We start from the raw sequence: 25,334 nt of genomic DNA, 5'->3' as shown, positions 1-25,334 counted from the left end.
AAGTACAGCAGCTATCCCATTCTTTCACCTCAGACAGTGGCTCTCTGGAAGTCAAGCAGGCTCCACTATGGTAACATATCCTGTAGGCCAGGCTCAAATGTCAATCAAACCGCCACAATATTTTCTTCATCAAGCATTTACCCAATTCCCTTCTGAAGGCTTCTACTGATTCAATATTCAGCACCCTCTCAGGCAACACACTGAAAACTTTAATCTCTGGGTGGGTCAAGTTGCCTCCAATTATACCTTAACCACATTTTAACTACATTCCTTCTGGTTGTCGATCTTCAGCCACTGGAACAGTTTCAACTATTTACTGGGTTAAAACTACAGCTGACCATCACTTGAAGGAAGCACAGAGGATGTTAGGTGCACAGAATATACTCAGAGACTTCAAAGCTCATTGCGAAGTGTGGTTCAGGAGCATCACTACTGACTAAGCTGGCCCAGTCTGAAAGGACTGACTCTCCTTTCTCTCGGACATGTTGAGTTTCTCCAGTTACACCTGTTTTTGTTTGAGAAGGAAAAATCGACTTAATCACCAGTCTTGACAGTAACAACGTGAGTTGAAAATGTTTAGCTGGAAAAGCGCAGCAGGTCAGGCAGCATCCAAGGAATAGGAGAATCGACGTTTCGGGCATAAGCCCGAAGTCCTTGCTGAAGAAGGGCTTATGCCCGAAACATCGATTCTCCTGCTCCTTGGATGCTGCCTGACCTGCTGCACTTTTCCAGCAACACATTTTCAGCTCTGATCCCCAGCATCTGCAGTCCTCACTTTCTCCAGTAACAACATGAGTGACCACCAAACGGTCCTTGTAGAGACAAAGCTGAGAATACTCTCCATTACATTGTACACCACTGCACTAAATGGGACAATAACTTTTCATGTCGAACCTTGTCAAGTGCCTTCCAGAAATCCAAATACAGTACATCGACATGCACCCCTTTATAAGTAACACCTTCCCCACGAGAAAGTCCATTAATGCATAGCACCTGGGATATTTTTTCCACCTTCAGGACCCTTAAAACTCACCATCATGAATGCCCAGTTGTGTAGTCAATTCTGGCTTCTGTCTTATAAAGTTCACCTGCACTTGAGAGAAAATGGGGTAGGCAACAATACAGGACAGAACCACTTCTACATACCATGAGGTACAGTACTGGTATGGACACTGCTCACTGTATAACATATTGGTGGGGACAGGTCTGTCACTATATAACATTGGGATACAGTACTGGTGGGGACAGGTCTGTCACTGTACAACACTGGGGTACAGTACTGGTGGGGACAGGTCTGTCACTGTATACCACTGGGGTACAGTACTGGTGGGGGCGGGTCTGTCACTGCATAACACTGGGGTACAGTACTGGTGGGGACAGGTCTGTCACTGTATACCACTGGGGTACAGTACTGGTGGGGGTGGGTCTGTCACTGCATAACACTGGGGTACAGTACTGGTGGGGACAGGTCTGTCACTGTATAACACTGGGGTACAGTACTGGTGGGGACAGGTCTGTCACTGTATAACACTGGGGTACAGGTCTGTTACTATATAACACTGGAGTACTGTCCAGGTATGGTCACTGCTCACTGTATAACATATTGGAGGGGACAGGTCTGTCATTAAATAACACTAGGGTACAATACTGGTGGGGACAGGTCTGTCAGTGTATAACACTGGGGTACAGTACTGGTGGGGACAGGTCTGTCCCTGTATAACACTGGGGTACAGTACTGGTGGGGACAGGTCTGTCAGTGTATAACACTGGGGTACAGTACTGGTGGGGACAGGTCTGTCACTGTATAACACTGGGGGACAGTACTGGTGGGGACAGGTCTGTCAATGTATAACACTGGGGTACAGTACTGGTGGGGACTGGCCTGTCATTGTATACCACTGGGGTACAGTACTGGTGTCAGGCCTGTCAGTGTAAAACATTGGGGTACAGGTCTGTTACTGTATAACACTGGGGTACAGTACTGGTGGGGACAGGTCTGTCAGTGTCTAACACTGGGGTACAGTACTGGTAGGGGACAAGTCTGTCACTGAAGATGATGAAAGGCCGAGCAACTTGCAAAAATAGAGATTATCTGAACACGCTGACTCCATTGCAATTTTCCCACCTTGGTCCATAATACACATGGGTTGTGGCATCATAGTACTGCACAGTCAGCAAATAGACACAGGTTACAAATGGATTCTATTCTTGAGTACATTTGTAAGTTGATTTGTATGCTGACAAAAATATGAAATAGCTGCTCCTAAGCATGAGCAAACATTCAAAGAAGAATAAAGAAAATTTACAGCCCAGGAACAGGCCCTTCAGCCCTCCAAGCCTGAGCCGATCCAAATCCACTGTCTAAGCTTGTCGGTCAATTCCTAAGCATCTGTATCCCTCTGCTCCCCACCTACTCATGCATCTGTCCAGATGCATCTTAAATGAATCTACTGTGCCTGCCTCTACCACCTCTGCTGGCAACGCACTCCAGACACCCACAACACTCTGTGTAAAGTATTTGCCGCGTGTATCCCCCTTAAACTTTCCACCTCTCACCTTGAAAGCGTGACCTCTCGTTATTGAATCCTTCACCCTGGGAAAAAGCTTATCTCTACCTACCCTGTCTATACCCTTCATTCGTATGATGGACCTTTAAAATTAATATACACACACACACACACATCCCCCCACCTCCATATGTGATCTTGCTCATAAGCATGTGCTCATAATTTGGAAGTTTATAAATTCTATAATCCCATGGCTCCAACTCTATTTGCGAAGCAGATATCAGATAGCAACAAATTCCATGGTTAGAAAATTACAATTGGTAACCAACACTTGCTGGTTAACAATGTTGTGAGGGGTTTAGGAGGAATGAGAGTGTTGTGGATTATGCACATCAATCATTGAAGATGATGGGGCACTTTGAGAGTGTAATTATTCAAATGCATGGGATCCTGGACAATTATGTCAGAGTCGAGACTACAGAAGCAAGGGTCTTATGTTAAACCTGTATTAAAAACTTGCTGAAACTCAGAGAAGTACTGTGTAAGAGATCTGGGCACCAAACATCGGGAAGAAAGTCAAGGAATTAGAGCAGATGCAGAAGATATTTAGCAACTGCCCATCCAGTGAGAGATAGCAGGAGTTGTTCCCCATTGAGCAACAGTACCTTGAAGAACTATATCCCAGTGAGAGACAGCCCCTTCAGGAACTGTATCCCAGTGAGAGACAGCCCCTTCAGGAACTGTCTCCCAGTGAGAGTCAGCCCCTTCAGGAACTGTATCCCAGTGAGAGTCAGCCCCTTCAGGAACGGTATCCCAGTGAGAGTCAGCCCCTTCAGGAACTGTATCCCAGTGAGAGACAGCCCCTTCAGGAACTGTATCCCAGTGAGAGACAGCCCCTTCAGGAACTGTATCCCAGTGAGAGACAGCCCCTTCAGGAACTGTATCCCAGTGAGAGACAGCCCCTTCAGGAACTGTATCCCAGTGAGAGACAGTCCCTTCAGGAACTGTATCCCAGTGAGAGACAGCCCCTTCAGGAACTGTATCCCAGTGAGAGTCAGCCCCTTCAGGAACTGTATCCCAGTGAGAGTCAGCCCCTTCAGGAACTGTATCCCAGTGAGAGTCAGCCCCTTCGGGAACTGTATCCCAGTGAGAGTCAGCCCCTTCAGGAACTGTATCCCAGTGAGAGACAGCCCCTTCAGGAACTGTATCCCAGTGAGAGACAGCCCCTTCAGGAACTGTATCCCAGTGAGAGACAGCCCCTTCAGGAACTGTATCCCAGTGAGAGACAGCCCCCTCAGGAACTGTATCCCAGTGAGAGACAGCCCCTTCAGGAACTGTATCCCAGTGAGAGTCAGCCCCTTCGGGAACTGTATCCCAGTGAGAGACAGCCCCTTCAGGAACTGTATCCCAGTCAGAGACAGCCCCTTCAGGAACTGTATCCCAGTGAGAGACAGCCCCTTCAGGAACTGTATCCCAGTGAGAGACAGCCCCCTCAGGAACTGTATCCCAGTGAGAGACAGCCCCTTCAGGAACTGTATCCCAGTGAGAGACAGCCCCTTCAGGAACTGTATCCCAGTGAGAGACAGCCCCCTCAGGAACTGTATCCCAGTGAGAGACAGCCCCTTCAGGAACTGTATCCCAGTGAGAGTCAGCCCCTTCGGGAACTGTATCCCAGTGAGAGACAGCCCCTTCAGGAACTGTATCCCAGTGAGAGTCAGCCCCTTCGGGAACTGTATCTCAGTGAGAGACAGCCCCTTCAGGAACTGTATCCCAGTGAGAGACAGCCCCTTCGGGAACTGTATCCCAGTGAGAGACAGCCCCTTCAGGAACTGTATCCCAGTGAGAGACAGCCCCTTCGGGAACTGTATCCCAGTGAGAGACAGCCCCTTCAGGAACTGTATCCCAGTGAGAGACAGCCCCTTCGGGAACTGTATCCCAGTGAGAGACAGCCCCTTCAGGAACTGTATCCCAGTGAGAGTCAGCCCCTTCGGGAACTGTATCCCAGTGAGAGACAGCCCCTTCAGGAACTGTATCCCAGTGAGAGTCAGCACCTTCAGGAACTGTATCCCAGTGAGAGACAGCCCCTTCAGGAACTGTATCCCAGTGAGAGACAGCCCCTTCAGGAACTGTCTCCCAGTGAGAGACAGCCCCTTCAGGAACTGTATCCCAGTGAGAGACAGCCCCTTCAGGAACTGTATCCCAGTGAGAGACAGCCCCCTCAGGAACTGTATCCCAGTGAGAGACAGCCCCTTCAGGAACTGTATCCCAGTGAGAGACAGTCCCTTCAGGAACTGTATCCCAGTGAGAGACAGCCCCCTCAGGAACTGTATCCCAGTGAGAGACAGCCCCTTCGGGAACTGTATCCCAGTGAGAGACAGCCCCTTCAGGAACTGTATCCCAGTGAGAGACAGCCCCTTCGGGAACTGTATCCCAGTGAGAGTCAGCCCCTTCAGGAACTGTATCCCAGTGAGAGACAGCCCCTTCGGGAACTGTATCCCAGTGAGAGACAGCCCCTTCGGGAACTGTATCCCAGTGAGAGACAGCACCTTCAGGAACTGTATCCCAGTGAGAGACAGCCCCTTCAGGAACTGTATCCCAGTCAGAGACAGCCCCTTCAGGAACTGTATCCCAGTCAGAGACAGCCCCTTCGGGAACTGTATCCCAGTGAGAGTCAGCCCCTTCAGGAACTGTATCCCAGTGAGAGTCAGCCCCTTCAGGAACTGTATCCCAGTGAGAGACAGCCCCTTCGGGAACTGTATCCCAGTGAGAGTCAGCCCCTTCAGCAATGTCTCCCAGTGGCAGTCTACTGCATGTTTCTGTGAGCAAACATGGAATGAGCTGGCTGCTTCCCCATCACAGCATTTGGACAATCCTAGCCTGGTTTTGTTATAAAGGCTCGTGTGATGGATTTGGCGGTGCCATTGGTAAGTACAGCTATTTTATTTATGATGTGGAGACAGCCCATTCAGGATTGAAATCTGTCTCATGTTGGACAGCAGCACACAAATTGCAGTGATAGCTTCAGAATATCAGTTAATCCCCAAAAGATCACTTCAGTTCCCACAGCTTGCTAACAGTGCATGTAGAAGACATTAACTGCTGGATAGAAAGTTAATTAAAGAGGAAGTGCATTCTGCTGAATTGCTCTGTGATCTTGAAATGCTCCAAAGGGAGCTATTCACATTTGCCTGTGTTTCTCCATCTCTTCTTGTAACTGTGCATTAGGATGACTGGTTCAAGACATTCAGCAGACAAATGATCTGAAATTGCCTTGCTGCAACAATCTGGGCAGATCTAGAGGGCAGTGGGATCATCTTGTGCCCCATTTATCACCAGAGATGATGTTGGTGCACATTTTGAATCCAACTCGCTGCACTGGAGAGTGGACAAAGTCACAGCACAAGAGTGTAAAGTCAGGAATTCTTTATTTTTCTGTGCTTTTTCTGCAGACTGAATTAGGAAAAGAACTTTTAAAAATTGAACAAGAGGGATTCCTGCACTTAAAAGCAAGCTACAACACTTACTTTAAGTAGTGTTTACACTGTTGTTTATTCAATTACTGTGAAAAGGTTAGTTGCAGAAGAATTGGCACCATCAGGTACGTACAAGTTAAGATTCAACGGGCAACAAGCAGCTACTCAGTCTGTGGAGGCACACCATCATACAGATCGAAGCACAGAAACAGGCCCTCAGCTCACTGAATCTGCCAGTCAAGAACAACCACCTAACCATTCTAATCATTTCCCAACATGCTCTGACTTGGTCTAAGGCTTCGTATACCTTGCCATTATAAGTTCACGTTTAAACATCTCTTAAATGTTATGAGTGTTTCTCCCCTACCACACTTACAGGAAATGAGTTTCAGATTCCCACCATGCTCTGAGTGAAAACAAATCTTTCCTCGTATCCCCTCACCTTGAATCTATGCTCCTGGTCATTTATCTGTCCATCAAGGGGAAAAATTCCTCCCTGTCTACCCTCTTCATGGTTTCACATCTCCATTATGTTCCCTCTCAGTCTCCTTTGCTCCGAGGAAAACAGCCCCAGTCTGTCCAATCTCTGTTCATAACTGGACTCTCCAGCCCAGGTAACATCCTGGTAAATCTTCACTCTATTCCAGTTCAGGTACAACCTGCCTGCCTTGTACAGGTCCCACAGCTCCCAAAGACACTCCCTATATCCCGGAAATTGAAAGCTCTCCCTCCTGCACTATCCGTCCAGCCGCACATTCATCTGGGCTTAACTCCTATCTCCAGACTCACTAGTACATGGCACTGGAAATAATCTCGACATTATTACATTTACAGTTATGCTTTTTAATCTACTTCCTAGCTCCTTAAATTCTGCTTGCAGGATCTCATCCTGCTTTCTACCAATTTTGTTGGTACAAATATGTAGCATGATCTCTGTCCTCCCCCTTCATGTTTGTCCTCCCCATTCAGAATGTCCAGCAGCTGTTCAGAAATCACTGACCCTGGCACCAGGGAGACAACGTACCACCCTGGAGACTCTTCTCCAGCCACAGAAATGCCCATCTATTCTCCTTACAATTGAATCCCCTACCAGTATAGCCCTGCTGCTCTTCTTCCTCCCGTCTTGCACAGCTGACCAACCCACACCGAGGGAAAATCAAACTGTCTTTCTTCAGGATTAGGTTGGTATTTACTGAAGCAGAAACAAAGATCCTTTCCCTTCTAGTTACCTAATTGCTTCTACCAAACATTCACAATCCCAAGCTGTTCAGCTACCAGGAGAAAAAGAAATCCCAACTGTCGGCAGGTAAAAGATCTTTGTCGTTAATAACTGGTCACTAGTCCACAAACCAATCAGCGATATGTTGCCAACTGAAGTTCCTTTTGTACACAGTACCTTGGCTGCAGCTTGTCTGTAAACTGACTTCCACGATTACTTGAATAAGCCGTTGTGTAAACAGCACTTACAACGTGTATCGTGTTGCTTGATTTTAAAAATCATAGAAATCCTTCAACAATCTTGGTTTTAGAAACAGATCTTTTTCCAATTCAGTCATAATCATAAATACAGGAAAATAAACAGTCTTCCTATGCCTTCACCCTTAAAAACAATTCATCACCATTTATAAAACAGATTGTATTACAAAGTGTGATACATAAACAACAAAGCACAAGACTTCCATCCAACAATTGAATAACCTTTACTTTAAAAGGCTGAAACAAATAAACCCAACTGAATAGCCTTGCATTCTGAGTTTTAGTGTTCCTGTTACTATGCTGGACATAGACTTCAAAATGTTCCAAGAAACAACAACAATCCAAAGTGTCTGTTTCAATGGTAAAATGCTTTATTTTATTTGGTTTGGTTTCTCTATTCCTGACCTATCATCCTCTAACATGACTGCACCAATCCCTAAGTTACTAGTCTTAATTACTATTTATAAATGGCTGGAAAAATTACTGGTTCATTTAGTCAGATTGCCTTCAGTTTCTCAAAGGTTGCTTGGCATTGATTGCTTATTTCTTTAAATTTGACAAATTCTTTAAAGATAGAGCTATCATGCTGAAGTTACACATAAGCATATGGCAAAACCCATACAGATCTAAAAGTCTAATGATTTCTCATTTATTTTACAAACAGGGAATTCTACACATTTACTGAACTTGACAATGCTTGCCTTGTCTTACACTATGTCCCTGTTGGTACATTTCTCTTGACGTTCCAAACTCATTTTTGGTTAAATGTATTTATTTCTTTTATTCATTCATGGGATGTTGGCGTCAATGCCTTGGGTTAACCTTTTTGCCCATCTCTCATGACCCAGAAAGCAGTTAAGAGTCAACCATAACCCTCTGAGAAAAAGAACAGGAAATGACATCACCAACCCAAGGAAACCTAAGCACAGAAATGGAAAGTGGGTCACGAACACCAGTGCTTCACCGGAGGCTCACTAATGATGTTACCTAGAATGGTGACGAAACATCTGAAAATGAACCTTCCGGCTCAGCGAGCAAACTTACATCCAGTCAACCATATTGCTGTCGATTTTGGAGTCATGTCAGCCAAACCCACGCAAGAATAGCAAATTTCTTTCCCTAAAGGGCTTCAGTGAACCAGATAGGCTCTGTTGACAATTCACAAATGGAAAGCATTAACATGGTCATCATTACACCCTTAATTCCAGATTTTTATTGAATTCAAATTCCACCAACTACCATGAACCCAGATTCTCAGAACATTATCTGGATCTCTAGATTCAGGGTCTAATGAAAACACCACTCGGCCATCGTCTTCACCTAAGCCAGCTTACTGTAATTGCTTAAACATGTTCTACTTGTCTCATATGTTCTTCCAATGTGTTGCCATACATTACAATGTTGTTTCAATAAATAAGAGTTATGTATGAATCTCAGCTACAACCTGTATGAGCAAGGCAGGGACAGGGACCTTGGAGGCAGTGCTGAAGGAGTCCTTGAGCCTGTCTAACAGGTTTGAGATTCTTGCTCTCTGTTAGGACAAGAGTAGGGGCTGTAGGGAGGATGTGCAAACTGACCATAACACTACGGTACAGGAAGCCATTCGAGAAGGGAGATGGGGAATAGCAAAGTCAGGAATTGGCACTGTCCTCTGTGGCTTGGATTGAATGCAAAAGAGGAAGGGAAGAGCACAGAGAGCACACAAGGATCGAACACGAAACAATGAGCAGGAGAAAGAGCGAGACAGTACCGACAGGAGAGCACGCGAGAGCGCGGCCGGGACAGCGAGAGCGCGTGAGTAAGCGCGTGCACGAAAGCACATGAGAGAACAAGAGCGGGGCAGAGCGAGAGAGTGATCAGTCATAGCCCCAAAGACAAGAATACATTCAGAATCCAGCAAAGGAGGACTAAAATAATAATAAGAGACGGAAAATAATCCGTGAGGGCACACTGGTAAGGAATATAAAAACTGACAAGAAGAGCTTCTTTAAATGTACAAAGGAAGAGAAAGGTCAAAGTGATCACAGGCCCCTTGGAAACTAAATGTGGGGAGACTGTTATAGGGAAATGGCAGAGGAGTCAAATCGATAGATTGCATCAGTGTTTACAGTGGAAGATATTGCAAACATCACTGTGACACTAAAGGATATGGGAGAGGATGAGAATACCATTACCATCCCCAGAGAAGCAGGACAAGACAAACTAACAGGACTAAAGGTAGGTATGTCCCCACGTCCTGATGGCTTTCATCTTCAGGTTCCTAAAACAAGTAGCTGCAGAGAGTGTGGACACATTTGGTTCTAATTTTCCAAAAATTCTTGGACTCTGGAGAAGTACCAGAGGATTGGAAAACTGCAAATGGGGAAGCCCTATTCAAAAAGGGAAGGGGGTAAAAGCAGGTAGCTTTAGGCCAATTTGCTGAACATCTTTTGTTGGAAAAATGTTAAGAAAGTAATAGCAGAACATAATAATATAATCAAGCTGAGTCAGAATGGCTCAGAAAGGGAAATCATGTCTGACTTAGAGATTTTTTTGAGGAAGATTCAATAAGCATCATTAGAGGGGAACCGGTATATGTTTTGTATTTAGACTTCCAGAAGGTATTCAACACAAGGCTAAATCAGAAGGGTCCACGGTGCTGGAGGTAGTATATTGGCTAGAGATTTAGCCAATGGGCAGCAAACATCAAGTGGGGATAAGGAGGTTTTTTTTCAGGTTGGTGACCTTTGACCAGTGAGGTTCCACAGGGATCAGTACTGGGACCACAACTGATTTCAAAATATAGTAATGATTTGGAGGAAGGAAGTAAATATACTGGAGACAAATTTACAGACAACACAACAAAAAAAAGTGGAAAGGCAGTTGCAAGAAGGACATAAAATGTAGAGATCTGATTGGTTAATTGAATGGACAAAACGTTGACAAAATGGAGCATAATGTGGAAAAATGTGAACCTGTTCACCTTGGAAGGGAGAACAACAGAATGAGCTTAATGAGACAAATGGCGACATAAAGGGACTTTGGAGGTACTTGTGCACAGAAGGTAGAAAGCAAGTAGAGAGCAGGTAATCAGGAAGGCTGATGCAATGTTGCAATTAAACAAGGTGCTGGTAAGACCACACCCAGAGTAATAGGTGATCATTTTATTTATTTCATTTGAGGCAGTTCAGAGAAGGTTCACTGGGGCGACCCCTGGTATAGAGGGACCGACCATCTTATGAACAAAGGTTAAAATGTTGAGATTCCACTAACTACAGAAGAATGAGACATGATCTCATCAAAACATATAGGATCCTTAAGGGGCATGACAGGGTAAATGCTGAGAGGATGTTTCCTCTCATTAGAGTGTCTAGGACAAGAGGACACAGTCTCAGAATGAAGTGGTGTCAATTTAAGGATAAGACAGAATTTCTTTTCTGAGAGGGTTAAGAGTCTTTGGAACTCCTTGCCATAGAACGCTATGGAAGCAGAATCAATGTGCATATTTAAGGCTGAGATAGATTCTTGATCAATAGGAGAATCAAAGATTATGGGGAGAGTGCAGGAAAGTGGACATGGGGCAAGATTGGATCAGCCATGATCCTACTGAATCACGGAGCAGGCTTGAGGGGCCAAATGGCCTAAACCTGGTACTATTTCTTGTGGTTTTATGGTCTTAATGTACTGCTCTAGGACACAAACCTTGATGAAATTGAGAAATTAGTCTTCCACGTTCGCCTTGCCCATCTAATTTGTTCAGCCCTGACTAGTCACAAAATATGTCAATTGCAGCTGTGTAAGGGTTGTGTCTCCACTGCAATAAGGTGAATATTTGTTTGGAGCAAATCAAATATAGAAACGGTGGCTGATAACAATACTCTTATAGACTTTGGAGAGAAAAGAAAGGCTGGCGATTATTAGATTAGATTACATTACAGTGTGGAAACAGGCCCTTCGGCCCAACAAATCCACACCGCCCCGCCGAAGCGCAACCCACCCATACCCCTACATTTACCCCTTACCTAACACTACAGGCAATTTAGTATGGCCAATTCACCTGCACATCTTTGGACGGTGGGAGGAAACCGGAGCACCCAGAGGAAACCCACAAAGACACTGGGAGAACGTGCAAACTCCACACAGACAGTCACCTGAGGCGGGAATTGAACCCGGGTCTCAGGCACTGTGAGGCAGCAGTGCTAACCACTGTGCCACCGTGCCGCCCAATGATGTGGCTGTTTAATCAGACTACAGAGGAACAATAAAGCCATTCAAGTCCCTTGGATCTATCCTGCCATTCACTTGGTTTATAGATACTCTTTACATCAATTCCTTTCAGACACCTTTGCCCATACCCCATGATACCTTTAACTCCTAAAATTATCAAACTCAATTTCTTAAACTTCAGTTGAACTTCACCCTCCACAGGGAGAATCCCATTGCCCTTACTTCGAGAAATTGCTTGCTGATTTCACTCCTAAACAGCTAGACTTTATTTTAAGATTAAGTCCTCCCCATTGTTCTGAATTTCCTCAACAGAGGAAACAGTTTCTTGTAACTACCTGGACAAATCCCTTAATCATTTTAACCACTCAATTACACTACCCCTTAACCCTCAAAACTCAATGGAATTCAAAGCAAGTTTATACAACCTTTAATTGAATTCATAATTTGGTTCATAAATGAAGCCCATGTATAATTTTGGTGAGGTTGAGCTCCATCCCCTCCAAGGTCACCATTTTCTTTCCTGAGATGTGGTAGCCAGAATAGAACAGAATGCTCCAAGTGGAGTTTAACCAAGTGCTGCACGACTGAAAGAGCACTCCAGCCCTTTGTATTCTGAATCAAGATGGAAGGCCATCGATCCAAAACATTATCTCTTTCAGTCTACACAGAGGAGACAGTGGCATTACAGTAATGTTACAGGACTTTTAATCCAGATGTCTAGGTTAATGTCCTGGGCAGATGGTGAAATTTACGCCAATTAATGAAATCTGGAATTGAAAACTAGACGCAATATGGTGACCATGAAACTCTAATCAACTATCGTTAATTCTATACAAATCACTAATGCTCTTTGGGACTAGGAAATCTGCCATCCTTGGGGTAAAAACAATGACTGCAGATGCTGGAAATCAGATTCTGGATTAGTGGTGCTGGAAGAGCACAGCAGTTCAGGCAGCATCCAAGTAGCTTCGAAATCGACGTTTCGGGCAAAAGCCCTTCATCAGGAATAAAGGCAGTGAGCCTGAAGCGTGGAGAGATAAGCTAGAGGAGGGTGGGGGTGGGGAGAAAGTAGCATAGAGTACAAGGGGTGAGTGGGGGAGGAGATGAAGGTGATAGGTCAAGGAGGAGAGGGTGGAGTGGATAGGTGGAAAAGAAGATAGGCAACAAGATCTGGACAATATCCATACTTGAGCTATCAAGTGGCAAGTAAGATTCTCACTGCACAAATGCCAGGCAATAACCATCTCCAATATGGCACAATCTGATCACCACCCTTGACATTCAATGGCATTACCATCACTGAAATCCCACACTAACAACACCCTAGTGGGTACCATTGACCAGAATTTGAACTGAACTCACCAAATAAAGACAGCAGCTACATGAGTAGGTCAGAGGCAAGGAATATTACAACAAATAACTCATCTCCCCAAAGCAAGTTCACAAGGCACACATCAGGAGTACAATAGACTACTCCCCACTTGCCTAGATGGGTGCAACTCCAACAACACTCTAGAAACTTGACACTGTCCAGGAAAAAGCAGCTTGCTTATTGGCGCCATATCCACAAACATTCAGTCACTTCGTAATCAACGCTCAGTAGTAGCAGTATGTACTATATAAAAGATGCACTGCAGAAATTCAAAGATTCCAAATTCATGACCACGTTTTTCAAGGAGGACACAGGCTGCAGATACATGGAAACATGACTACCTGCAAGTTCCCCAAGTCACTCGTTATCCTGACTTGGAAATATATCACTATTTTTTCAGTGTTGCTGGGTCCAAACTATGGAATTCCTTCCCTTAGGGGTATTGTGGGTCAACCGACTGCACATGAATGGCAGTGGTTCAAGAAGGCAGCTCATCACTACCTTCTGAAGGGCACCTATGAACAGGCAATAAATGCTGCTCCAGCCAGCAATGCCCAAGGCCCACCAGCGAGATTTTTTAAAATTTCCATCACAGAATTCAATTTTTTCTCAACTTAGTGAATCCAGTTCTGAAAATGGGTACTGGCCTTGAAACTATAACTTGGTCTGTCTCCCCAGATGCTGCCAGACCCACTGAGTTTCTCCAGCAATCCTGCTTTTGTTTGTTCCTGAATCCATGTTCCTTTACAACTTCCTGCACACACAGTTAAGAGTCAGACAGACAAACACTGCAGACCTATGCAGGGCAAGGAGTATCACAAGCACACAAGAGACTAGTGCAACGCATTCATGGAGTAAGAGACTGGAAACAAAGTGACATGCTGGTGTGCAAGTGCACACAGTGAGCGAAGAACAAACTACACACAGAGGACAGAAAAATACTCAGACTGGAGACAGTAGCAGATGGATTCATGCAAGCATGTAACACCCCTAAAATCTCAAATGTTTTGACCCAAACATTCTACTGAGATAAGGTAGGTCACTCTCAGAGCATTAATTTGTATTGTTTATGCATTGCACAATGAATCATTACTCCACATTCCTTACTCTCATTCTGCAGTGACAACAATTCTTTACAATGTCACAATAACCTCACTCGTGTCACAGCAGCTTTCTCATTACATCACTGCGGCCCTGCTGCCCTCACAGTTTAACCATTCCACTGACATAGCACCCCCTAAAGCTGGTCTCAGTCTACACCACAGGTCAGCAGAAAATGTGCACAAGATCAATAAGGGAAGAAATACCTTGCAGATCACAACACCACTTTGACTATTTGACCCATGATAAACAGTTAAACACAAATGCTATTAAAACATGGGGTTTCAAAATATTTAAAATTTAAGAACTATCGCTAAAAGAATAAGCCAAATTCAATCGGTGACTTTGAGGAAGTCACTCCACCTGACTTAACTCTCGTACTTTGAGGCCGGTTTTGAAAGTGGTCTTCTGGGAAACCATACTGTAAATGCCTGATTGCCATCCTGTGTGCTATCAATTACTGTATATGTCACATGCAAGGAGGAAGCTTTAATTCAATCTGTCAGCAATTGGAGAGTCTGTTCTTGCTTGCTCTCAATAATTGATTCCCATTTCATATTCAGGATCTACTTTTACAGATTAAGTCACGTGAAACACACATTAGGGTGTAAACCACTATCACAGACTGCAAATCACATATTATGCAACATTATTTTGGTTTAAGTCAAAGTTACTGCTCATCATTTGAAATGATACCATGAAGAGAACACTAACAGAATTAACTGAGAATATATACAGTTTGTCTCCCAGTCCGCAAAGCACTCACTTTCAGGGCACACATCACAGGACAGATGGATTTTTGAAGATGCCAGGATGCTCACATTTGCTACCTGGAGTTTCTATCACTTCTGCTGGTCAAAGTGCTAAAACATGATGGATTCAGGACGCTGCTCTGGGGGAATGAATACAACACCACTTTGGTGCAAAAGAAAAGGGCGGACCACAACACATTAGAGTAAAAGTTAGGTAATTTGGCTAATCAAATCTGTTCCACCAGTCAATGCCTGGGCAGATTCCTCAAGAACAAACCACGACAAGCAGACCAAACCCAGTCAGAAACCCGAACCACCTTACCATACATCAAAGAAGTTTCAGAAATGACAGCCAGACTACTAAGACCCCTTGGAATCCTAGTAGCACACAAACACACCAACACTCTCAAACAAAAACTAACAAACTTAAAAGACCCAATACAACCCATGGATAAAACCAACGTCATCTACAAAATTCCATGCAAGGACTGCCACAAACACTACGTAGGACAAACAGGAAGAAAGTTAGCCGCCAGGATTCATGAACACCAGCTAGCCACAAAAAGACACGACTCTCTCTCCCTCGTAGCCCTACACATGGATGAAAAAAACCACCATTTCGACTGGGACAACACATCTATCCTGGGACAGGCTAAGCAAAGCCAGAGAATTCCTAGAGGCCTGGCACTCCAACCACAACGCCATAAACAAACGCATAGATTAGATTAGATTAGATTAGATTACTTACAGTGTGGAACAGGCCCTTCGGCCCAACAAGTCCACACCGCCCCGCTGAAGCGTAACCCACCCCTACCCCTACATCCACATCTACCCCTTACCTAACACCATGGCCAATTCACCTGACCTGCACATCTTTGGAGTGTGGGAGGAAACCGGAGCACCCGGAGGAAACCCACACAGACACGGGGAGAACGTGCAAACTCCACACAGTCAGTCGCCTGAGGCGGGAATTGAACCCGGGTCTCTGGCGCTGTGAGGCAGCAGCGCTAACCACTGTGCAACCGTGCCGCCCACAAATCTAGATGCCATCTATCAACCCCTCAAAAAACGAACAGGAAATGACATCACCACAAACCCCAGGAGCCCCATCCAGGAGAAAGATATAAATAGAAAGCAGGAGACAACAGCTTCGCTTCACTTGGAGGTCGCCACTGATGATGTTACCTAGCCAGGTAATGAAACGTCTGGATATCAAACCTACAGCTCAGTGAGCAAACCTACACCCTAAACCTCAACCTGAGCTACAAACCTTCACAAACCTCGCAAACTTACTAACTGTACCTTTTATGCTCGCATCCAAATCATTTATGTAAATGACAAAAAGTAGAGGGCCCAGCACCGATCCTTGTGGCACTCCATTGGTCACAGGCCTCCAGTCTGAAAAACAACCCTCTACCACCAACCTCTGTCTTCTACCTTTGAGCCAGTTCTGTATCCAAATGGCTAGTTCTCCCTGTATTCCATGAGATCTAACCTTGCTAATCAGTCTCCCATGGGGAACCTTGTCGAACACCTTACTGAACTCCACATAGATCAGATCTACTGCTCTGCCCTCATCAATCTTCTTTATTACTTCTTCAAAAAAACTCAATCAAGTTTGTGAGACATGATTTCCCACGCACAAAGCCATGTTGACTATCCCTAATCAGTCCTTGCCTTTCCAAATACATGTACATCCTGTCCCTCAGGATTCCCTCCATCATCTTGCCCACCACTGAGGTCAGGCTCACTGGTCTATAGTTCCCTGGCTTGTCCTTACCACCCTTCTTAAACAGTGGCACCACGTTTGCCAACCTCCAGTCTGCCGGCACCTCACCTGAGACTATCGATGATACAAATATCTCAGCAAGAGGCCCAGCAATCACTTCTCTAGCTTCCCACAGAGTTCTAGGGTATACCTGATCAGGTCCTGGGGATTTATCCACCTTTAACCGTTTCAAGACATCCAGCACTTCCTCCTCTGTAATCTGGACATTTTGTAAGATGTCACCACCTGTTTCCCTGCAGTCTATATATTCCATATCCTTTTTCACAGTAAATACTGATGCAAAATATTCATTTAATATCTCCCCCAATTTTCTGTGGCTCCACACAAAGGCCGCCTTGCTGATCTTTGAGGGGCCCTATTCTCTCCCTAGTTACCCTTTTGTCCTTAATATATTTGTAAAAATCCTTTGGATTCTCCTTAATTCTATTTGCCAAAGCTATTTCATGTCCCCGTTTTGCCCTCCTGATTTCCCTCTTAAGTATACTCCTACTTCCTTTATACTCTTCTAAGGATTCACTCGATGTATCCTGTCTATACCTGACATATGCTTCCTTCTTTTTCTTAACCAAATCCTCAATTTCTTCAGTCATCCAGCATTCCCTATACCTACCAGCCTTCCCTTTCACCCTGACAGGAATATACTTTCTCTGGATTCTTGTTATCTCATTTCTGAAGGCTTCCCATTTTCCAGCCGTCCCTTTACCTGTGAACATCTGCCCCCCATCAGCTTTTGAAAGTTCTTGCCTAATACCGTCAAAATTGGCCCTTCTCCAATTTAGAACTTCAACTTTTAGATCTGGTCTATCCTTTTCCATCACTATTTTAAAACAAATAGAATTATGGTCGCTGGCCCCAAAGTGCTCTCCCATTGACACCTCAGTCACCTGCCCTGCCTTATTTCCCAAGAGTAGGTCAAGTTTTGCACCTTCTCTAGTAGGTACATCCACATACTGAATCGGAAAATTGTCTTGTACGCACTTAAAAAATTCCTCTCCATCTAAACCTTTAAGACTATGGCAATCCCAGTCTATGTTTGGAAAGTTAAAATCCCCGACCATAACCACCCTATTATTCTTACAGACAGCTGAGATCTCCTTACAAGTTTGTTTCTCAATTTCCCTCTGACTATTAGGGGGTCTATAATACAATCCCAATAAGGTGGTCAACCCTTTCTTATTTCTCAATTCCACCCAAATAACTTCCCTGGATGTATTTCTGGGAATATCCTCCCTCAGTACAGCTGTAATGCTATCCCTTATCAAAAATACTACTCCCCCTCCTCTCTTGCCTCCCTTTCTATCCTTCCTGTAGCATTTGTATCCTGGAACAATAATCCAAAAATGTGAATCTTTCTCCCATACACCAGCTCCTTGCTGGAATTTTACCCTTGCTCTCTCTCCCCCCACCCACACTATTGAGTTTAAAGTCCTGTTGACCACACTATTTATCCTTTTCACTAGAACATTGGTCCCAGCTCAGTTCTGGTGGAGACTGTCCCAACAGTACAGGATCCTTCTGTTCCAACACTGATGCCCATGCCCATGAAAAGGAACCCCTTTTTCCTGCCCCATTCTTTTAGACACGTCCCTTACTTGTGTGCCCCTCTGCTGATTTGCTGCTTACATCAGTCATCAAAATGCTGCCAAAAACCCCATGCAGTGGCCATAAGCACTAGCTGTCAACAAAACCTGTGACAACCGCACGCTCCAACCTCTAGGCGTTTGCACTGTGTTTCAAGAAGCCACGTCACTATTCAACAGTCAGTGTAGCGCAGAAAGAGTTAATGCCAAGCTTATTTAACAACTTAAAACTGCTGGCATTACAATATTTAATTTCAACAGTATTCAGGAAATGAAAATCTCAGAGGAACTATTGAAGTGTCATCTTTAATATACAAGAGAAAAGAAGGTCTTTTGCACTTACCCTATCTTTGTGAACAGCTTCCCTTGGGCATGGAGGAAATTCAGGATAAATCTTTTATTCAGCTGTTTTTTTCGTGGGGGGCGGGGAGGGTACGAGAAAGGTGGAAGGGAAGGAAAAGAAAAAGGGAGAGTGGGAGAGAAAAGAGACAATTAATCTACTTGCAGCATGTTCTTATCAGCAGTCAACATCAGAGACGGAGGACAGCATGACCACAACTCAGTGGCAAGAAGCAGATGCTTGGAGCAGGAACGTGCCCACAGTCACACAGGCCTGCAGCTTCTGCCAAGGCTCTCTATGCTGAGCACCACTCAACAATGTGCCGCCCTCTACTGGTAATGGGAGCTACATTGTGTCCCAGTACGCATCCCCCAGAGAACTAGGGACTGCCATCAGCCTGACCTTTCAACCCAATTGGGAACAGGGGAACAAGGTCACAAGCAAACATTTATTGGAAATCACACTGAAACATGCACTAACCACACAAATCAGGTACCTTGAGCAGGTCAGGGCTGCAAATTAATAATCAGAACATAAAACCATATGTAGTCTGTTCAGCATTTCAGCCTGAGCAAAACCTCCCCAATGCCTCCACCCCACCCCCAACATGATCTGCTTTAAAGAGTCATGGTGTAATGGTCACTACAAGTTTAAATCTCAAAGTCACTAACTCAGCACCTTTGGGAGAATAATGTCAAGGCCTGTATAGGGATATGGAAACGACCAGCAAGAACCACGCTAGCCAAGTGCCACACAGCAACCAGCCCATTCAGAGTGACAGTGATCAAACCTGGGAAAGTGGGACACATGTCCGAAGGGTGCATGGATGGTGACAGGAGAAGTTTGGGACTGTCAATTTTTCAACTAGACTGAGTAACCATCACTCCTGCCTTCCAACCTCAACCAGGACTCTCAGGTTCTGGTAGAAAACAACAAGATACAAAAAGCTACAAAACCTCTTCTATTCCCCCAAAGGCACTACTCTGAACACTGTAAGGAAATTGGAAAACACACACTTATATTTTCTCACTTCATTTTACAAGACACATACAATACACAGCCCTTATTGTGGATTCTACGTTTCAATGTTTTATTTAAAGTTGCAAGTTAACAGCTGGCAGAAGGGCCAACATTCCAAATACAGCATTCACTTTGAACTCGGTTTCCCAAAACCATCTCCACAGACACAGTGCAGAGTGCTCTTGACTAGGCCAACTCACCAAAGCTCAAATCATTGCTTACTCTGCAGAGTAGAAAAGACTGAACAGTATTTATTACAGGGACATTAAACTAGGACTGGTACCAATTTACACAAGTTAATTGCTAAAACCACAATTAAACAATCGGTGAACAGGCCAAAAGGTCAGCCCTTGCTGTCCCACCACACCCTACTTTCATAATGTTTTAAATCCCAATGTTCATTTAAGAAGTCTGCCTGACAAAAGAAGCATAAACAGCAAGTTTATGTAGTGAGTCACTGGACTATATGGACCAGGTGGTGCTGGGTTAAGTCTGTAATGTATTTGCCGAATATTGGCAGTAGGAGAGGGCATTTCAGCAACCTCTTGTTGGATGTCACATCTGCTTGGATATGGAGAAGTGGGAGCAGCTGGGGAAGGGAGGGAAACAACAGGATGCTCAGCTTGCCAACACTCAGTATCTGGGTGAAGAAATGGCTATCTGCATGAGATACCAGATGGCATTTGACTCCAATGGAACCCACACTTAAGCAAGGGAGCAGTTCTTCGGGGGAATGAGGAGAAAGTAAGCAGGAAATAGAAACAGCTTTACAGCCATTTTCAATACAGAACAGGCTAATCATTCCTTTGGTTCATTCTATGAGCACCTACTCCTTTCTTGACAACCTGGAATGTCCTGTATGGCTGGGTATCTAATGTTAACTATTTTCTAACACATAACGCTCAAGAATACTGCCCTCAAAGTTGAAATGAAGTATCATAGGACATCAATGCACATTAATTCAAGAACTATAGTCAGACAGTGGGCGTCAGCTTCAGTTCCCTCAATCAAGACCAAAGTTTCGCTTAGATCAAGAGGGCTGGGAAAACATACCAAACCAAAATTTTTAAAACCCCTTAATGAGCATTCTCTAATACATTTACATTTAAATATAGCTGACAATGAATGAAAGCAATAAGGGGAAGGGCAAAAACACACCACTTTCCACTTTGTTCTTAGTTTAATGAGGAGTACGCAGAGGCAGGTGGTAGATTTGTTGACATGAGCCGCTGTACACTTGGCTCCAACGTGCAGTCTCACCATCATGACATGGATTTTGTCACGTCGCTGCACCACATTTACTATAAGAATGTGGTTTTGTGTTTAACCAAACCAACTGCAACCTGGCACAAACTGGTCGACAACAGCGATACAAACACACTGGAAACCAGCAGCACTTCTTGAAATGACTCGTGGTGATCTTACCACTTCAGAAGTGGTTTGAGTGACCTGGGTCACAAAGTGCACAAACTTAGTCTATGTGTGACGCCAATCAAATCATTACAACATACAGTACCCTGTACTTCCTCCGCTACAATTAGTTTGGACTTTTCCAGAACCCAACACAAATTAACCAGGTGGCTGCTGAACAGGCAGCAATTACTGGAAAAGGGCTGCTTTCATTTACATGAGCATGATGCCACCGCCAATTATTTAAGGATATGGGGCATCAAGCATTCCATTGTCATAAACAGTCATATTTCACTAGGTATTCAATCGTATTAGTGGTTGGGTTAGGGTTAGGGTTAGGGTTAGGTTTACCCCAACTGAAATGTATTCATATTTGTAATTTCCACTCATGGTTGATGCACTATTGACAATCTTAAACAGGCCGTCAACATAATTGTTCCCACACTCAGAATTATCTAGCAAATATCCAAGTGCAGATTCACTTGCAATGTTGGTCACTTTGTTGTGCATTTTGCAAGCATGGGTAGGTTAGGCCCCTGATCTTTGCAGTTACAAAGAATAAATATGTATACTGTGCCTGTTTCAAGGCAATAAAAGTCATTCACTGGTTAATTTTTCAGGACAATGTCTTGATCTGTCAATTTGCCTGATTTAGAATTTTATCATAGAATCCCTACAGTGTGGAAAAAAACCATTTGGCTCAACATGTCCACACCAACTGTCCAAAGAGTATCCCATCACGACCCATTCCCTTTCCACTCTACATTTTTCATGACTAATGCACTTAACTTACACATTTCTGAACACTATGGGTAATTCAGCATGGCCAAATCACCTGACCCGCACATCTTTGGATTGCGGGAGGAAACCGGAACACCCGAAGGAAACTCACATCGACACAGGGAGAATGTGCATCTCCACACAGTCACCCGAGGCCGAAATCGAACCTGGGTCCCTGGCGCTGTGACGCAGCAGTGTTAACCACTGAACCAGAGAGTAGTTAACTCTCAATCACCACCTCTACCAATCACAGTCCATTTGCCAACCAATGAATTCTCTCCTCTCATTCAGCATAAATGTTATTTATCCCTTACTCTGGTATTCTTATGAATTGTCCCGATGAGTGCAAGAGAATTTTTTTTTAAAAGCAATATTGGAAATGATAACTGGACCATGACAGGACGAGTTAGAGAATACAAACCAAAGAGTAAATCAGCAGATAAGACTCGAAGTTTATGAACAGAACAAAAGGTCAAAACTAAAGGCTCTGCATCCGAATGTGTGCAGCATTCAAACAAAACAGATAAAGTGATACCACAAATAGAAATAGATAAATACAATCCACTAACATTATAGAGACATGATAGTAGGATGTTATTGACTGGGACCTGAATATTGAAGGGTACAGGTAGCCAGGATAAGGTGATGGAATGGTTCTATTTATTTGCGCTGGTGTTGGCACAAGAGAGAGGGATGACCTAAGTTCAAGAAAGCAGCATGTTGAAGTGGTTTTGGTCCAGATGACAAATGATAAAGACAAGGCGGCAAGAAAGGACAGAAGTTGATAGGGCAAAGTTGCAGCCAGTGTGATGGGTTGAAGTGTGTGGATTGTAACACAAGAAGTGGCAGGAATAAGGATGATGTACTTACAGCATGGATCAGTACTTGGAGCTACAATGTTGTGGCCATTACAGAGACTTGGATATCACTGGGGCAGGAATGGTTGATGGATGTTCCAGGGTTTAGATGTTTCAAAAGGAATAGTGAGGGAGGTGAGAGAGATAGGGGAGTGGCATTGCTAATCAGGCACAATACAACAGCTGCAGAAAGGGAGGTCATCGAGGAGGGTTTGTCTACTGAGTCAGTATGGTGGAAGTCAGAAACAGGAAAGGAGCAGTCACTTTATTGGGAGTTTTCTACAGACCACCCCAATGGCAACAGAGACATGGAGGAGCAGACTGGGAGACAGATTTTGGAAAGGTGCAGAAGTAACAAAGTTGTTGTCATGGGTAACTTCAACCTTCTTAGTGCAAGTAGTTTAGATTTTGTCAGGTGTGTCCAGGAAGGATTCTCACTCAATAGGCTGACTAGAGGGGAGACTGTATTGGATTTGGTGCTTGGCAACAAACCAAGTCAATGGTTAGATCTCTCAGTGGGAGAGCATTTCAGCAATAGTGATCACAATTCCCTGACCTTTAATATCGTCATGGAGAGGGACAGAAGCAGACTTCTTGAGATGGCAGGGGAATGTAAGTTGGTGGGGTGGGGGCTTGGACCCAACAAGGGAGTCGCAGAGGGAATGGTCTCTCTGAAACGCAGGATAGGGATGGGGAAGGAAATATAGCTCTGGTGATGGGCTCTGTTTGTAGATGGTGGAAATGGAATAGAATGACGCGATGTATGAAGTATGCCGCAAGAAGTGCAAAACCTGTCCATATCTTACCCCTCACTTCCGTCCAAGGCCCCACAGAATCCTTCCACATCCAACAGAAATTCGCCTGTAATTCCATACACATTATCTACTGTATGCCTTGCACCCTATGTGGTCTCCTCTATGGTAGGGAGACAGGACACCAACTTGCTCGTTCCAGAGAACATCTCGAGGACTCCCGCACCAACCAACCCCACCATCCTGTGGCTGAACACTAACTCCCCTCCCACTTTGCCAAGGACATGCAGGTCCTGGGCTTCCTCCATCGCCAAACCCAATATACCCAACCCCTGGAGGAAGAACGCCTCATCTTCTGTCTTTGGATCTTCCAACCATGGAATCAACATGGATTTCACCAGTTTCCTCATTTCCCCTCCCCCAACTTATCCTAGTCCCAACCTCACAACTTGGCACTACCCTCTTTAATGGTCCTATCTGTCCATCTTGCTTCCCACCTATCTGCTCCATCCTCCTCTCCGACCTATCACTTTCGCCTCCACCTTCATCTACCTACCACACTCTCAGCTACCTTCCCCCTTGCCCCCACCCCTTTATCTCTTAGTCCCCTTGTTCCACAAGCCTCATTCCTGATGAAGGGCTTATGCCTGAAACATCAATTCTCCTGCTCCTTGAATGCTGCCTGACCTGCTGTGCTTTTCCAGCCCCACACTCTCGACTCTAATCGCCAACATCTGCAGTCCTCATTTTCTCATTGCAGCAAAGAAGGATGAGAGGTGACTTGATAGAGGTATATAAGATGATGAGAAGCATAGAGTGGATAGCCAGAGACGTTTTCCTGTGGGTGTATAATTTTAAGGTGATTGAAGGAAGGTTTAGGGGAGATATCGGAGGTAGGTTCATTACACAGAGAGTGAAATGCATGGAATGCACTGCCAAGCAGTGGTAGTAGAGTCGGATACATTATGGACATTTAAGTGACTCTTGGCTTAGCACATGGATGATAGTACATTGTAGGGTAAGTCAGTTAGTCTGATCTTAGAGTAGGATAAAAGGTCGGCACAACATTGAGGGCCGAAGGGCATGTACTGTTCTATGTTCTCGTCACTTGTGGGAATGATGTACTGGCTCCCAAACACTGATCACACAGCAGTAAAGAATATAAAGAAAAAAAAATAATAGGAGCTTGTCGAAAGGTACAGCGGTAACCTATATATAATCTGGAGAAACCAGAGGGCAATGATCCCCTAAATGAAGAGTTCATGGAGTGGTTTCAAGATAGATTCTTAGAACGTTTTGGAGCCAACTAGAGAGCAGAGTATGAGTCCTGTTATTGTGTGATGAGCTCGAACTAATGAATGACCTCATTGCAAAGGCACCCTAGTCAGTAACAATCATAACTGGTTTGATTTTCAAATTCAGTTTAGAAAGAGTGGGCCCAAGGCTAATATTTTTAAGTTAAATAATGGCAATTGCAAAGGTATGAAAACTAAAGCTAAAATGAACTTGCAAATTAGGTGAAGTGATAGGTCAATGCAGATGCAGTGCAGACAGTTAGGGGATATTTCAGGATACATCGATGAGGTACATTCCAACAAAAAGAGGGAGTGAACACCATCCGGAGTTAACTAAAAATCTAAAGATAGCATCAAACATTAAAAAAAACATAGAATAATAAAAATAGAAGATGGCAAGTCAAGATGTTTCAAAAGAGAGATAGATATATATATAGTTGAATGTGATGAACCTAAGGGCTCTGGGGGTAGTCCCGTTCTGCAGCCCTATCTGGTAGCTTTTTCAGGAGCCACCACAGATATTATGGGTTAAATAGCCTCCTTCTGGGCTGTAACATTATATGATTCTTTGATTTGACAGAAAACTAAAATAAAAGCAAAGAACTAATAAAAAAAATTGCAAGG

General features: G+C 44.3%; 1 protein-coding gene across 1 annotated transcript in view; it reads right to left on the bottom strand.

The window, feature by feature from the left end:
• smg6 (SMG6 nonsense mediated mRNA decay factor) overlaps positions 1 to 25,334 on the bottom strand; it is a 473,468-nt gene that overhangs the window by 350,062 nt on the left and 98,072 nt on the right. Inside the window, 1 exon segment of the mRNA XM_072589202.1 lies at positions 18,600 to 18,661. Coding sequence (XP_072445303.1) covers positions 18,600 to 18,661 — 62 coding nt within the window.

The sequence above is a fragment of the Chiloscyllium punctatum genome, chromosome 19 (genome assembly GCF_047496795.1).
Source record: "Chiloscyllium punctatum isolate Juve2018m chromosome 19, sChiPun1.3, whole genome shotgun sequence".
NCBI classification, from domain to species: domain Eukaryota; kingdom Metazoa; phylum Chordata; class Chondrichthyes; order Orectolobiformes; family Hemiscylliidae; genus Chiloscyllium; species Chiloscyllium punctatum.
This window is presented reverse-complemented; position numbering and strand designations above follow the sequence as displayed.